This window comes from Elgaria multicarinata, chromosome 2 (assembly GCF_023053635.1).
Source record: "Elgaria multicarinata webbii isolate HBS135686 ecotype San Diego chromosome 2, rElgMul1.1.pri, whole genome shotgun sequence".
Classification (NCBI taxonomy): domain Eukaryota; kingdom Metazoa; phylum Chordata; class Lepidosauria; order Squamata; family Anguidae; genus Elgaria; species Elgaria multicarinata.
Window position 1 is genome coordinate 132,853,431 of NC_086172.1, and position 17,835 is coordinate 132,871,265.

The 17,835-nt window shown below is 41.3% G+C and overlaps 1 protein-coding gene across 1 annotated transcript in view; it reads left to right on the forward strand.

Moving 5' to 3' along the window:
- Positions 1-6,029, forward strand: part of FSIP1 (fibrous sheath interacting protein 1) — a 93,297-nt gene extending 87,268 nt beyond the window's left edge. Inside the window, exon 12 of the mRNA XM_063117728.1 lies at positions 5,478-6,029. Coding sequence (XP_062973798.1) covers positions 5,478-6,029 — 552 coding nt within the window. The remainder of the gene's footprint in view (positions 1-5,477) is intronic.
- Positions 6,030-17,835: the final 11,806 nt, after the last annotated feature.

Sequence of the window (17,835 nt, forward strand, 5' to 3'; positions counted from 1 at the left end):
CTGTTAGAGCACAGACACTGAAATTGACAATAAATGTTTGAGCTTGAAAGCCTGGAGTCGCAGCAGGATTTGTGCACAAAGTAATTACAAATGCACATTCCTACCACATGCAGCAGGATTTATCCTATAGACTCATTCCACTGAGGAATTCAGCTAAGCTTCAGAGACACTCAGATAGAAAAAAGGGCATCTGGGGTCAGGAAAATGCAAAGCTACTAGCCAGCTACCAGCCTACATAAAGGGAACCCTGCAGAAAATATCACTACCAACTGCACAGACTGCACAGCTATTTCACCCCTTTTCAAACATGATCTTCTTTGTAGGGTGACCATATGAAAAGGAGGACATGGCTCTTGTATCTTTAACAGATGCATAGAAAAGGGAATTTCAGCAGGTGTCATTTGTATATATGTCACACTTGGTGAAATTTCCTCTTCATCACAACAGTTAAAGCTGCAGGTGCCCTGCCTTCTTTTAAATCTGGTCACAGTATAGCTGCAGTATAGCTCTTGCAGCTTTAACTGTTGTGATGAAGAGGAAATTTCACCAGGTGTGACATGCATACAAATGACACCTGCAAAAATTCCCTTTTTTATGCAACTATTAAAGATACAGGAGCCCTGTCCTCCTTTTCATATGGTCACCCTTCTCATAGCAAATGGATGTATCTTACTAAAAGGCACCTCTATATATTTAATCTGTTTAATAAAACAGAGCCAACATAGAGCCAATTTCGTGCAATGTGTCAAGAATAGGACTGGGGAGATTCAAATCCCCACTCAGATAGCTATCTCACATGAGGTATAAATGGGTGGGAGAGAATCATGCATGTTGCCTTGAACTCCTCGGAGGAAAAGGTAGGATATAAATGTAATAAAAATAAATAAAACATTGGTTAGAGGATTGGAGTACTTAATAGCAACTTACTGGTTCACTAAATAATAGTATTTTTCTGCTGAAGACTTCTGTTAGTTCTGCTACTCAAGTTGTATTCATAATTTGAAATTTGATTAAATTAATTAGAATTTACTCTGTTTGTATCTCCTGGAACCAAAGGAAGATCCAACACAATCTGCGGTCAAAGTCTGAACATTTCAGAGCTTGCAATGCAATTTGTAGAAGAGGAAAATGCATCTGAAAAATGCATGTATTTGAGAAAGATGCACAAACACTTTAATCAATGGGGGGGGGAAGTGTACATTTCAAATAATGTGCACAACTGATGTCTACATTAATTGGAATAATGTTCATGAAAATATACATGGATGTTCATACAAAAAGAAATAAAGCTCTCAATCTGATAATGAGCTTTGAGGTGGAATTCAGAGAACCTTGACAAGCTCAGTTTTTACTGATTTGCACACCCCTACGTTTTATTTAGCAGGGTGCAAGCCATAATGAAGACCACAGCAACAACACAGTCCCCATGCTTTACAGAGGGCTTGCAGTTTTCAGTAAATGGGCAAGACAAGTATGGTAAACAAACAAACCCTAAGGAATGGCACTGGGTAATGATAACTTTGCTACTTTTATCCCCTGATGGGGGCTCTTTGCTTTTGAAAGCCACATGCCAAGCAGAAATTCAGCAAGTATACTGTAGCTTCACCAATTATGGGAATGCAGCGATGATAAAAGCTTAATCTTTTGAATTCCTGTCTTGTCTGCAGATGCCATAAGCTGTGCAAATGATTATTCTGGAGTAACACGTGGTTCTCACAAATCACTAATGTGATTTTCACAAGCCATTACTATTATGCCTCTAGTGCTAGCAGCTCCTACCCCAGATCCCACTGCTGTAAGGCAAAGTAGAATTCTGCTGATCATAGCAGACAGGTTGAGCGGGAGTGCAATAGGATCAGTGAAATCAAGTCCCATTGATTTCAGTGGCAGGGCTGAACACGTGCTTACATCTCTCTCATTGAAACCAAAAGTGCTCTGCTTTGGCTGGATTGTCCCTTTCTTTGGGCTACTGTAAGCATCAGTCACATCAGTAGCACCCAATTAGAGTGATACATTTTAGTGCTGACAGGGTAATCAAGGAACAGGATGGGAGATTCAGGTCTTCCTTGCTGTCCCTGTGCATTTAAAAGTATCGGTAGCTTCTCTAAGCAAGTACCTTACAATCCCTAAACTCCTAATGTCCGAATATCTACAATACGTTACTACTAGCAAGTGTTTAAAATGAAAAATAGATGTCCTCACAAATGTAACCCAATCTTCTAATTATTTATCCAAATGTCAGCCTGTGTGCTGATTGCCTCAGCTGATTTATTTCTTGACAAGGACTGTTTGTATAAGGATGCCAACAAGAAATATGAGAAGAAAGGAAACCCCTTAGGGAGGGTTTGAAGAGTTCTTTTACAGCTAGATCTACTGAATAGGCAATTGTGGCTGGACAGAGGGGAAAACCCTAGCTATAAGAATGACATGGAACCATAACAAATGTTAAACTCATTTTCTTGGAGTTCGGATCAATTCGCACAACCAAACCGTTCCTTTTACATTCACCTGAAGGGGCCTAATAGATGTTTGCTTCTTTGGCCATTACAGTCTTGTCAGACTATTTTTTTTTTTTGCAGAAGTTAACAACTAGTAGTTTGGAGATACCCTAATTAGGGTTACCACCTTCTTTTCCTGAAAGAAGCTCTGTGCTTTCAACAACTGAATGCCAGGAAGAAATTCACCCGGGTAAAGTGTTTGCCATTGCTGCATATCCATGCAAAGGAAATTTAATCAGTTGTTTTTTTGCCTATCCAAAAGCTTTGAAAGATGGAAGGGCATTCCCACAAAAAAAGTGGCAACCCCAGGTGTGCAGTAATTACTTAGGTAATACACATTTATATTGTTATCCTAATAAATAAAACCTGACTATTTGATTTCACATTTTTTCTGACCATGGTACCTTTCTTTAAGAGCAGTCTTAGGCCATAGCTAGACGGGGCGATATCCCAGGGATCGCCCCGGGATCCTCCCTGAGTGTTCACATGATGCACAGGGGATCCTAGGAGCAGGGAGGAATGATCCCTCCCTTGCCCTGGGATCTCGCCCTAAACTTCTAGCCTGCTTTTTCCGTGGTCTCGGGCTGATTCCGAGACCTCAGAATGTGTGGGCGGGCGTCGCGAGTTGTCCTGGCTCCTCGTGAGTAACCACAAGGAGCTGGGCAAGGGGCACAGAGCTCCTCAGGAAAAAAACCTCACCGGTTTTCAGATGAATGCTCGTTTGCTCCTTCCCCCTTTAAAAAAAAAAGGTGGCTGCAATGTCATGTGCTGCATGTAAACCAGGGCAACGATCTCGCAATCATAAAATCGTGAGATTGTCGCCCTACTAGCCCCCTCATCTAGCCATGGCCTAAGTTCCATGCTTGTCAGGAGGAAGAGATTTTTTTTTTAATTAGTCATGAATTGCTTTCTCAAAAGTTAAGCACTTTTAAGCTCTGCTTTCAATCTGACGGTGAAACGTGTACTTAAATGCCTTCCATTGAAACCAATGGTAATTAAAATGCTGAACTTTTGGCTGGATTGTGCCCTTTCTTTGGCTCACTGAAAGAATCCGTTACACTTCTATAACACTTAGGGCAATCGTATGCATGTTTAGACAGAAAAACGTCTTACAATTACCAGCATGCTGGTCTAAACATGCATAGGATTGCTCCCTTAGGCAGTTGTTTTTTAGCACTGGCAAGAGGGAATATCCAACTGGCCTATGAAGCATGCACCTTCTCCATAGTGTAGACAGAAATGCCTTGGAGCGTCATCAGATGAGTGTTTTATCACACGCTCGCTGCTGCCCACTTACAGATATCCTCGTGTCCTTTAGACATCGTCGTTGTCCACCACCTACACACCGCCTACTCCTTCTCTTTTTTTCATCACAAAATAACCCCTTTTAATCTGACTTTTTTTTAAAAAAACAGAATGTGCTGTGATCTGCTGTGTGCAGGAAAAGCTGTGCGATAAAAATGGCCCCTGAATGGGTCACATGGGGTCTTTGTTTACTTCCTCTTTCCTTTCCAGGAGGAAAGAGGAAGTAATGAAGGACAGGAGTGGGGGTGGAGAAGAGACGGTAAGGAAACACGATTCCCACCCCCCCGTGTGATGACGTTCTTAGAGATAAGGCAGCCGGGCATTAAGACCCCCCAACAATGAGGGCTTTTCTGAGTGGTGTCTAAATTGTAGGATGTCCTACTTGGGGAGATCCACCAGGCTTCTCATTTTGGTCCGGCATTTTAGAACCAGCTATTCATCCAATCTTTGAGTTTTTATGGTTGACGTACTGGGCAGTTTAATATATTTGTTCATGCTGCTTTTGACTGTATGTGTTAGGCATGTTTTTAACTGAGATTTCATTGGCTTTTTTTTAACAATACTGACGTTTTGGCCTTAGCTAGACCTAAGGTTTATCCTGGGATCGTCCCAGGGTCATCCCTGTTCATGTAAATGAAACACAGGATATCCCGGGAGCAGGCAGGGACGACCCCGGGATGATCCCGGGATAAACATTAGGTCTAGCTAAGGGCCAAAAGAGGGTTACTTTTAACCAGATTGTTAGCCACTTTGAATATAAATAATGGAAAAGCAGGTTTAAACACATCTAAATAAATAAAGGCACAGTCAAAATATTTATCACAGCTTTAATCTTCTCAGTGGGCCATCTGGAAGTTTGCCCAGTTGTATAGCTTCCAGAAGCTCTTCCACCGTGTGAAGACCACAATCATGGCTACTTACATACACAGGCTTCTCTGCGTGGAGCCTCCTAACAATGCTTGGCTGTCAGTATTTTAGGATCTTTGCTGGGTCACACAAGATGTAATCTTTCAGAACAGCATGCAGAAACTTTAATACGATGCAGCTACATACTAGGAGTGGGCAGTCATAACCCTTTTGGTGACCCTTTTTAAAAGCTGCAAACATTGGTCCCCATGTACATGGCAGCACCCCCCTAAAGTTCCTTCATGTGCCTGTGTCCCCAAGTATATAATTGTGTGAATTGCAGTTTACATTTACACTGCAATTGCTGAGTCTCTGTACAGCCCATAAAATTCCACTCAATGGGCCATTGTCAGTGCTAAAATATGGCAGGGATGGAGAGGAACACTGCTCATATGGTAGCTAAGGAGTGCTTTATTTAGCATCCTTACACAATGGAGACTAGTTGTATCCTCCCACTATTAAAAGAGAGACATTTGTGTCCCAACGTGTGAGCAGTTGGCTCCCAAGAGCTCTTCAGATCAGTCTGGGAGCAAGTTTGCACATGCATTTTTAATAAATACACAGGTGACAGATGTATTTCAAGTTTTAGATCATACAAAAACTTTCTTGGTCCATTGTCAACGTTTTCCTTTGTTTCGGAGCCTGGGTTATGCTTTTGGCATCAGAGATCAATGCTTCCATTATTTCTCTAGGTTGTTGAAGCTGTTTTATGATGGCATTATTTATAGCTACATTTTGACAAGGTGAACTTTCCCCTTGTTTTTCCAGCCTGATGTACTGCCTTGTCTCTCAGAAGAGCAGCTTAATGCACTTCTGGAAGAATGTGTGCAATCCTCAAGAAGAATACACAGCCTTGCTCTGACAAAATCACAAGGATCTTGTCTTGAGAGAACGAGCTTCTGTTGTGACACATTTGAAAATGCCATTCCAAATTCCAGGAATGAACTATTAGATGATGTCCAGAGTGTGAGAATGCCAGCTAACCAAGAAATGGTTGGAGAGGAAGATAAAGATATATCCTCAAAGGAAATGATGGAAACCTCTGACTGTAATCTCAGCAAGGCGTTGGTCGAATCTCACCTGTCAGAGAAAGAAGAAAATGATAACCAAGAAGACCAAGAGGAGACAGCACATACCAGTAGCTCTGAAGACTACTTCATGTCAATAGCCCTCAGCACAAACAGGCCAAGAAAACCTTCCTTTCTTGATGAACCTTTTTATTGTAGCAGCATGAACAATGAGCTATCCACAGATGTCGACATTCCTAGCATACCATTGCAAACCAGAGGAGGTGAGGTTCTTAATAAACCTTTGGAATAAGCTTTTGATTGTGATTTTAAAAACCCAAGCAGGTTCTCACCAAAGGTATGCAGTAATGTATTATGATTATACTGGTGGAGTGAAGAAAAAAAAGAAAGGAAGGAAGGAAGAAAAAAAGCCCTTTCATAAGGCATAAAAACGATGCCAGAAATAACACAAAATTTCAAAATGTTTTCTGACATTCTTGAACTGGCATAAATAGCTGTGAGATTAGTTCTCTTAGAAAATGTACTAAAAATAATGATTGATTATGTCAGCTGGCAATAAAGTTGGAGAGGCACACATGAATTATCTCGTTAATAATAGGCAAACCTATTCCTTTTGTTCTTTGTGTCAATAAATTGCAGAAATGGTTTCAGAAAAGGTCAGCAGATTGAATTTCTTTAACATAAAAAAGCTCTAAACTAAAAGAAAAGAAAGTGGTAGTATTGCCTAACAATAATACCCAGGTGACATATTATATTAAAACACCATTGCCTGACATCTTTTCTTTATGTAATAATAATTAATTCATATGATGATGATGTCACTTTATTGTGAGCCAATTGCTATAATGACATTAAAACTTTGTCTGACAGCTTTTATTCATATAATAGTAATTAATATGATAATGATGTCACTGTATTCCAAGCCTATTGCTATAATGTGAAGGAGTCCTTAGAAGTCCAATCATGTAGAAATGTTGTTTGATATCCCCTCTAGGTGTGTCAAAGCCTTTGGAGCACTCAGCAGGGTTTCCGACTTTTCTGTTTGAGCATCATCATCTCATATCTGATTTTATATATTGCATTCTTCAACTTTTAATGTTTTAAGTGTGTTATATACTTATTGCATTTTATGGTTTTAACGGCGTAGTGCCTGGAGAGCCTCGGCTATTGGGCAGAATAAAAATGGAATGAATAAATAAATACATGCTGCAACCTGCTTTTGGGACATAAGCTTCAATAAGAAGTGTATGGGGTGTCAGTTAAAAGGGGAGGAGAAGTGACAGGAGCCCGTACTGTGGTCCCCTGTATGGTGGCTGCTGCTTTTTATCCTTTGGAGAGGAGAATAATTCTGCTAGTGCATAAATGCGAGGTTTTGTTTAAACAAGCAGGTGTCTAGGAGCAATTTTGAAGTGGATGATAGTAAACAAACTGAAGCTTAATCCAAACAAGGTGGACATATGGATGGCTAATAATACTAATGATCCTGGAAAAGGTGATCAGGCTGTTTTGAATTAGGTTGTGCTCACTTTGAAGCAGCATGTTCACAGTTTGGGGTGCTCCTGGATTGGTTCCCTGCTTTTCGATGTGCAGGTGGCCAGGAACACCTTTTACTACTTGGTTTGCCAGCTGCAAATATAGCTTCAGTTAGTCATCCCTTACCTTAATTACATAAAAGTTAGATTATAATGTACTTTTTGTAGGGCTTCCCTTGAAAACAGTGTGGCAACTTCAATTTGTTCAGAATGCTGTGCATGACAGACCGCGTTATGTCAATTTTGTATGAGCTTCACTGGCTTCCAATTTGTTTCTGGGCTCAATTCAAGGTCCTGGCACTGGCCTTTATGGCTCTGAATAGCCTGCATTCAGTGTATTTCAGGAATCTCCTTCCACGTGAGTCTGCTCAAGATTTTCATATTGTTTCTGATGCCCCTCTTGTAACTGCCAATATAGGTGTCGCTGGTGGGATGAGAGAAATGGTAGGTTGTGGCATCTGAATTATGGATAGCTTCCTAAGAGAGGTTAGTCTGATCTCCACCTACTTTTAAGCACAGACTTAAAACCCTTTTATTCTGGTGGATGTTTTTAGTTAGGGCCTTTTAGATGATAGGTTTTATTGCTGCTAGTTGTTGGTATGTTTTATGGTTGCTGTTTTATTGGTATTGAAAATTGAACAGTGCTGTTATTTTAAAATTGTATTTAGTTTATTTTGTTGTTTCTTTATAACTTTATGGACTACCAGTCACAGAAAGATGGTATACATTTAAACAAATAAATGCAAGACGTGAAACCCACATAATATTCTGACCACAAACGTAGAGTTAGATGTTCCAGTAAATGCATGGTTGCTGCCAAAAATACATGTCTAATTCCTCTTCCCCTCTGCCTCCATATTGTCTAGTAAAGCCTTCCCCAAAGCAAAAATATAGCTGGGCTAGGATTTGCTAGTCAAAATTCAACAATCTCTCCAGTGAAACATTTACCTGGAAGACAACTACGTTGCTTAATTAAATGTCACATTTTCATAGATTGCAGTATCTTTGTGTCCGTCTACTGGTCATCATGATTAATTGGTTAAGAATTATTATTCTTAGTAAACTAAGGGATTCTGTGGCAGAAAGCCAGACACACAGGCTGGCAAGTTGATGGGTTTTGCTTCAGGATTAAGTTGTTAAAGCCCATTGATTTCAGTGGGACATATTTAGCTCTTCCATTAAAATTAATGGAACTTAAAAGTGCGTAACTTTGGCTGGATTTTGCCCATTGTGTCATTTTTTAAATGATGACAGTGATAAATGAAAGTGTTAAGGTTAATATTCTGCTTGACACACTAAAGAAGCTACTTGAATTTGTGCAGCTATGTCAGCTGCTAAAATATTAATAGCCCTGTAGTAGAAATTATGGCCTGGTTCTGACAATGGTACAACAATGGATTTTGACAATATAGGATTGGGGTAGGATGGATAAATTGGCATTATTGGGATGAACTGATGAAGAAACAGGTCCTGTAGTTAATAATTAAAATATGTGAGAAAGATTTCAGACTTTTGTAAAGAGAATTGTTCTTAGAGTAAGAAATTGTTTAGATCATGTGATTCTTTTGGACCTGGAGAATCTGCTGAAATGTGGTCATGGAAACTAAAACTGGAGTATTTCTGTGGAGTTCACATCAGTGCATTGGACTGAAACTTCACCTTCTGCAAACAGAGTGAACGGAACTTGCTGGCAGAAGTAGTGTGAGGCTTTTGCCAGTTCTTTCATTCCCCCTATGATGGCTTGCACCCTCCAAAAATCTGCTCTGGAGGGTCCCCAAGCAAATGTTCAGAAGGGCACAAGGGGGAAGTGGTGATCCACAAATGTCACCTTCTCTCTCTTCAGGAGCAGGAGCAAAGTCTGAATCCAAGCCAATATCTTTATCTTTACTATATCTATCTATCTATCTATCTATCTATCTATCTATCTATCTATCTATTTTTAATAAAGCAAACCCACTTGGGGGAGCAAGAAGAAATGTTCCTCTAGGTCATATATGCTTGTGTGTGTGTGTGTGTGTGTGTGTGTGTGTTTCCCTTACTTGTTCACTTGATGAAATATGTGGACCTTAGTTGTACAAAGGACTAAACCAAACACAAACCAATAGCAATTTGGTCATTTTTAAATAAAGCCTATTGGGTTCTCTTTTGTATTGTTCTGTAACATGAAAATAGTCCACATGAATCTTATCACAATTTAATGAAGTCTCTTAATTTTACAGGCTGTTAAATATCAGTTCTGGTGTAACATTTGACACTCATGGAGTCATTTCTAAAATGAACCTAAAAGCACGTTTGTGAAAAAAAAACATTTTGGAATTGGTTGCATGCTCAACTTTTCTTTGAATCATACCATGAGCAGGGTTCTACGTTTGTATTAAACCCTGCTCACAAATTTGTCTCTAGAAAAACATGAACCTATAAGCAGTCCCGACCTAACACTTGCCTATGAGTGCTAAATGTTGTTGAGAGATGCTTTTTCAATGGTAAGAAAGTGGCAAAGATACCTTAAGCGAATAGACAAGGTGGATAGATGGTTCCTTTGGGACATGGTGATACAGACCAAAGGTTAAGAATGGCGGAGGTCACACAAATAGTAGTATGTCGGGGATTTGTGGTAGTTCAGCAGGGCTGCTGCCACTGAGTAGAGGCCAAAAGAAAGGTCATCAGCTTACCAATGGGAAATTGTGAGTGGCAGAAGGAAGAGGGATGGCTGAACGTGATGCAAATGCCCTAGACCCTGGGATGGGGACCTCAGGAGCATTCCTATACCATTCCCAGCAGCCCTGCCCCCTCTTCCTCAACTCCACCTCGTTTTTGTCTTTTCACATCAGCGCAGAGCTCTACAACGCAGCCTCCCACATTTCCTTCATTCGAGGAAGTGCAGCAGGCTGGGAAGCTGCATCACAGAGCCTGCTTCTTTCATCCACTGCTCTGGCCGAGCAGGCCTGGTATAGGGCTTCCCCCCACCTCCAACTGTTCTTTCTTCAGCCTCCTTAGAGCCGCTTCCTCCCATTTCCAAGGTGGAGAAGAGCAGAGAGGCGGGGGAACGCACCCAGGGAGTTTTCTTAAAGGGGAAACATCTTGGACTTTTTCCGAAAAGGGAAACACCAGCCCTGGAAAAGTGTAATGATTTGGGGGAAGGGGGAAATGATTTGGGGTGATTTCTGGGTAGGTGTCAATTTGGGGGGATATATCTATTGGAGAAACAGGATGGCTAATGATTTGGGGGATATGAGAAAAAGAATGAAAGTGAGAAAGAGAATGAATGGATGAGAGAGGGCCTTTAGGATCATCACAACAGTTAAAGCTGCGGGAGCCTAGCATGAACAAATACAAAAGAGAGCAGGGCTCCTGCAGCTTTAACTGTTGTGATGAAGAGGAGATTTCACCAGGTGCTGCATGCATACAAATGACACCTGCTGAAATTACCTTTTCTAAACAACTGTTAAAGATACAGGAGCCCGGTCCTCCTTTCCATATGGCCACTCTTAGGGGAATAGTGGGAGTAGGCCCACTTTGGGCTGTGGTCCTGCTCACTGTTGGTATGCTGCCCTGATATTCTTTCCTAAAGACATTGCACCCTGTGGGCTGAAAAAGTTCCTCATCACAGCAATAACATTCAACTGCTTTTTCATTTCTACTATAGGGCCTTTCAGTAATCTAGGAATGGTTTTATTTCTGTGCAGATGAAATGAAAGATGAAGATGTGAATGAAGAGTAATATGCTGTCAACTTAACCGATATTGGTAAAGCCTATTTCATTGGTTCTTTATTTATATAATTATGATTTTTCAGAAATCATCATCCATATATGAGCTATAAAAGCTTTTATTATTCAATAAAAAACCCTTTCACAGTGAATTCTTTTTCTCTTAATATTTGTTGCAGTTGGACTTCTCAATAAAGCATGCTCTGTTGAATTGATTTCTGGGAGTAACTTGCATGCATGTTAATGTTTACAAACCTAAACGATGTAGTTTTAGGCTCCTCTACCTGCTTTCTAATTATAAAATCTCAAAGAGTCCTAGGACATAACCTGCATGTGCATGTGTACTCCTGTTACATCACCATGCAAACAGTCTAGCAGCAGATTTATATAAGTGAGAATAGGATTTGCATTTCTCATTTGTATTTCAAAATGAACAGAAGATTATTTTGCAAGTTCATCTGAACAGGAGGGTCTGCAGAACATGGGATGCTAGAGACCATAGCTGTTTTCTGTTTGAAACTCCTGCTGCTTAAAAGGATCAGGACCTGTCAGTTCCTGTGTGTTGTTATGTACAGGTAATTTCTACAAAAATGGGGGGGGGGGGCAGGGAAATGGAGCCCTCAATAAATGCAACTTCACACTGATGCTATTTACATTTATTAATTTTACGTGAAGTAATGTATATATCACATTTGTATGATTTTTTAAAATTAGCCCAAATGGAAATCTTATGGCAACATCTATCTAAATTTGTTTTATTACTGGTTTTACAGCTTATTTATGATTTCTAGACACCTACAGGAACTAGACACTACAATCAAATACAACAAAGGCATAGACCCTGGCCGTGGGTTTATAATCACAAGTCAACTCTTATCATGCATAAACATGGTACTACTATGCAGCTAGTTGTGCAGAAATGTGCCTAGCAATTCTCAGTACAGTGCACATCGTAGCACACATTCTGTTGGTTGTAAAGTAGTCTGCATCTTGCTCAAATGCTCATTTGATTTATGCTTCCAGCAAAAGCCTGCTAGTAAGTGGCAAGACCCACAAAGAAAGGCAATTGTAGGGAAAAGATAAATCAAACTGCCTTTTCAGTGTCCAATGGAAAACAAGATATGAAGTTATTTAACATTTATTAATCATATCTAATCATTTGTACCATGTTGTACAACAGTAATAGGTTTACAAGGTAAAATTTACAGACAGACAAAGGTAGAAAGAGAAAAGATTAGGATGGAGGCAAAAGGTACTGACCAATATGAGTGGCGGTTGTTGTTGTTGTTGTTAAATATCAAGAGGATTATAATAGATCATGCTTTATACTCAAAGATCATTCAAGAGGCAGCTGGACAAGCATCTGTCAGGGCTGCTTTAGGGTGGATTCCTGCATTGAGCAGGGGGTTGGACTCGATGGCCTTGTAGGCCCCTTCCAACTCTGCTATTCTATGATTCTATGATAACGTGAGAAGACACTAAAATCCAAGGCTATTTGCACTGAGTTATCAGCCTTTTTAATCTGTATCTCTACCTGCAGCTATGTGGGGTACTATCATGAGATGGACCATCTGGTGGCAGGATGTCCCTTTTGAAAGAGGAGCAATGCTAGGTGGGACTACCCAATGCCATGACAATGGAGACACATACCGTGGTGTCCCTTATCTGCTGTCAGCTTAACCAACATTGGTAACTGTTGTGGAGATCACGCAGACTGCTTGTGTGTCTGATATGCAGCCAAACCCTCTTTGGGGGCATTTCTTTCTCAACCATGAATATTGATGTAGACTGCCCAACTTGAGTTGTGGCTTTTAGTCCCACTGATTATATTAGTAAGGCTTTAAAGCACATGTTTAGGCACACGTTAAGGGTCTCAATCACTCTGCTTAACAAACCAGGTCAATATAAGGAACACAATCAATGTGGAGAGGCCAGGTGAAGGAGCTGATAACACAGGCATCAGGCTCAAATGTAAGTGCAAAGGAACAGGTTTAAACCTGCTAGTACAGGATGTTCTAAGAGCAAGGAGAGATTTTTGGCAGATCAGTAGAGGGGCACATGCCAGTCAGACCGCATAAAGGTGCAAGATGCAGAAACAAACAGTCTTGTTTTAATCACAGCAACAGAGGCCTGGCAGGGCAGCAACCAGCCAAGCAGTGGAATGGCCTGCAGAAGCTGTTACATAGAACTGGTGTCCGCTTAAATAGCAAATACTGTAGCTTCAAAATGACCAATGTAAGAAGACCCATGCTGGATCAGACCAAGGGTCCATGTAGTCCAGCACTCTGTTCACGCAGTGGTAAATCAGCTGTCGATTTATTTATTTATTTATTACATTTTTATACCGCCCAATAGCCGAAGCTCTCTCAGGAACCCACAAGCAGGAAATGGGTGCAACAGCACCCTCCCCCCCATGTTCCCCAGCAATAGGTGTACTGCCTCTGATACTGGAGTAGCACATAGCCATCAGGTTTAGTAGCCATTGATAGCCTTTTCCTCCAGGCATTTATCCAAATAGTGTTAGGTTAGATAATGGAGCAGGCAGATTCTGTATAGACTACTGTGGAGGGTACAGTCTTTTACCACCTGGGCTACAGTACCCATGTGCCTCTCAGTCCCAGTCTTGTCAATATGGAAGCAGGTTCTAGATGTTTGCCGGTCACTTCTACAGCAGTCACTTGATGAGTGTAACACTTGTGTCGTTCCTGGTAAAGCAATGGCAGGCACCTTTGTATGCCATCCAATCCTGCCCAACTTCCTCTTTTCCTTTTAGATTGATTGATTGATTGATTTTTACCCCACATTTCCATTAAGAAAACAGCTCTCAAGGCAGCTTACGATCATAGGAACGATACATATTTTAAGATAAAAATTTGATTAAAAATATAATACAAAAATATTACAAACACAAGAACAACAGAATAGCAATTTTATCCTAGGGTTATATGAAGCACAACTCCACCTTTCATTATTTTTCTTTGCTCATGTGCAAAATTGCTACACAAGGAATAATAAAGATGTTGCGTAAATCACAAGTCACTGCATTTCAACATTCAATTGCCTTAATATTTTACCTAGCTAGCCAAGACAACTTTATTATGCTTACTATTGTCTTTGTGAAGACGTTACTCATAAACACCAGATGTTCTGTCCCTAATCACAAGAGTCTGCCACAGGGCAATATCTTCCGATTGTCCCTGCTCACTACTTCAAGTTCCTATTTTCTCAGTCTTAGGGACAGAAACAAGCTACGTCTGACGTAAGCCACTTAGCAAGTCAAACATGTATCATGATGCACCCTTTAAGCACTTTTTACCCCTTTCTCAGCCCTTTCCTATTCGCTGTAAAGTGCATTAGGCCATCTTTGTCCCATCCTTAGCCTTACACGTCCCCCATTGATAAGCCATATTCCTTAACAGTATGATATCATCACATTTACTGAGGGCTTGATATTCAACATCTAGGTCCTCAGGGAGACAACATGTTGAGACTTAAGATCAAGACCAGCAACCATTTCTGTCTTCTAGAGTTTTCTTTTGATCCGATAGAACAGAGCATTAGTAAAGACAATCACAAAAATTGGAGAACCAAATACTTCCACAACGGGATGTGTCATGTGGTGCAAGATACCTGACCCTTTGGAGGGGAAGCCCCAGAAAGACTACCGCCAACAGGTCTGCAAATGTCTCCCTACGTAACACCAATAGGTCTGCAAAACTACCACAAAATTTTGGCACAGGTTTGGAGGTGATATGACAAAGGTGTTTTGTTCTGTTTTTTGGTGTGTTAATTAAGAAACTGCACTTGATGTATCAATACACACTTCTGTGTGTTTAGCGGCACAAAACATGGGACTTGTGGCACAAAACTAACACAAAACTTTGACATATATTTGGAGGGGATTGTAGTTTGGGGGGGTTGTAGTTAACAAAGCCTCCCTACACCCCCAAACATTGCTAAAGCAGGAAATGAAGCCTACATAAATAGAGTCCTGCTGAACCAGAACAAATGCTTATCTAATCTCAGCGTTCTGTTCCTACCATGGCTAGCCAGATGCCTATGGGAAGACCACAAGCAGGTCATGAGTAGAAGAACACTCTCCCATTTTTCTACCCCTAAGCCAAGGATGGGGAATTGTTGGACTTCAACTCCCATCCTCCCTCACCATTGGCTATGCTAGCTAGGGCTGATGGGAGTTGTAGTTCAACACATCTGGAGGGCCACACATTCCCCATCCCGCTCCTAAGCTATAAGTCTTCTGTTTGTCAAACTCTTTATTTATTTTATTTTATTTTATTTATTACATTTCTATTCCGCCCAATAGCCGAAGCTCTCTGGGCGGTTCAAACTCTTGCATCCTGTCTTGATTTTCTCTAATGTAACCCATATTGCTTGATTACTCCCTTTCCTCTAAATACTAACTGTCTCTGCCACTAGTACCTGCTGGCCTTGCCAGCTCTATAGACTTTCCTGTCCAAAAATAACAACATTCTAGAGCAGAGCGGGCAACTCTGAGTGCTCCAGGGGCCATTTTCATCCTTGGGCCTTCACCACCCAATGGGCTGCACTCCATGAAGTGCTGTGCAATGCACGGGGCCCCCGGGGGGAAAATTAGTGGTTTGATTTAGAAATTTATCGGCATTACACAATGGTGCATCCCAAGGGCCAAATTTAGGTTGTTCTCAACCTAAATTTGACCCTTTGGGTTCTCCATAGCTGCTACAGAATGCCATACAAAAAAGAAAACACAATTTCTTTGCTTCTGCCTCTGAATTTGGCAGGAATGGCGGGTGCCACACCAGAGGTGATGGCTGCACGTTGCTGGTGGACCATGTGTTGCCCACCTCTGTTTCTCTGTTTCTGTGTTGCCCAGCAACAGGAATTTCAACAGAGTTGGGTGATTTTACGGGAAATGTCAAAGTCCTTAATGTATACATTTATTCTTTTCCCTTGGTTTAGCCATGCTTCATATTCTTCCACCCTTAACGGTTACCTCTTTAACTAAACTTGCGTTTTTAACTTTAAAAGTTCTGTTTAGCATGCTATATTCCAAAAAGCCAATTGATAATGATTTCACATTACAAATGCATCCATGCTGAGAAACCGACAGACAGCACCATGTTACACACGCTCACACAGGAGCAAGCTTCCACTGTGTCCATTGAGCCAAATTCCCAACATGTGGTCAGGACTGGAGTTTCTCTCCCACTGTCCTTGCATGACTGCTCACTTTCCCCTGAGTTACCCTTTCTGTCACATGCTCGTTGCACAATTTCAGATGCACACATTTCCCCTCTTAAGGCAGCCGTTCTGGAGAAAATTGCAAAACCGAATTTCTCACACTTTCTTCAGTTTCACTTCTGCACTTTTCTTCCAGATACCTTTTCTATTCATAGAAGAGTTGGAAGGGGCCTATAAGGCCATCGAGTCCAACCCCCTGCTCAATGCAGGAACCCACCTTAAAGCAACTAATGCATCCCATGGAAGGGAGATCGAGTCCTCATTGGCCCCTCTGACTGATGAATCTGCACATTCTTAATCATGACCAAGAAGAAAGGGATTCATATTTTTCTGAAAAAGACGCACAAGTAAAATCCCCATCTCACTGAACTTTATTCTGAACTCTTGCTTTCTGCTCATGTACTTCTATTAAACATTCTGCTATCAGTTGTGAACCTTGTGTTCTGAGCTCTAGGCTGATCTAGCTGTGCCCTCAGACATTTGACCTCTTGCTTTGAGGCTTTAACTCTCCCTGGTTCACGTTGCTGACCCTCTGCTCTGCTTCTGCTTTGTTCTTGTGGGGACATGGCATCCTTTATAAAGTCTCAACTGGGCAACACTTCTACTCTCAGCTTTTGTTGCATTACAGTCAGTTTCATACACTCTGCAGAAGATCACCTCTAGCAGTTCTTCACTGGCACAATTTCTTTTTGGTTCTTGAAAGGAGTCTGTTTTCCATATACGAGGTCCCCTGGAACCCACATAAGATTCCATTTTTGATTTTGACTGTCTTACCTGCCAGTCTTTAGGAAACTCAACAGAACAGCTGCCAGAGTTGCCAAGGCCCAATAGGTCATGATCCTACACCACCCTGGCCTCTACTCTCCATACCATCTCAGTTTAGTTCATCTGGCAATACCTGTAGTCCACTGTCCCTGTTATGGGTGCAAAGATGTAGGCCCAAAGGCCACCAAAGAGCATCAGGTCAGACAGTGGAACTGTTCGACATTAGACTACAGTGGAGGATACAACTTATCATACACCTCACAGTTCCAATCCCCGGCTGGTCAACTCAGAGGCAGGGTTTAGAAATTTGCTAGTCAATTCCAGGGTAGCTGCGTTATGGGTGCAAAACTTGCATTGTTCCTGGAAACGCAGTGCTTGGCACTTCCATAGCTGTCCATTTTTGCCAAATACATCTTTTCCTAATAGTTTTTTTATACCCTTTCAAATTATAGTAGGATTACATGCAGATGTCATGCCATGTTCTCAGAGGAAGAGTCTGATTCAGAGATGGGAGGATCTTATTTAGGGCCTAGTCAAGGTGTGGAATGTCAGGGTGCTGTGAATTTGTTTCTACCTAGTGTCACAGAGAAGTGCAGTCGGGGAGGTAGCAACTCCTTTGCCACTGCAGCCAGAGCTGGCTTTGGAAGGAGTGCCCAAGTCACTGCAGCCTAAGGAACATTCCTTGCTAAGCAGTCAAGTCAAGAGGCAGATTCAGCCCAGGAAGGGGCATGGCCAAGGCTATATCCCACACAATGTCAGTGATTGAAAAGGCAGGTGGCGGGGAAGTATCCAGTGAGGTGGAGTTCTCAATTCCAGGCTAAGATTCCCTATAGGGATAGATTGTCAAGCGA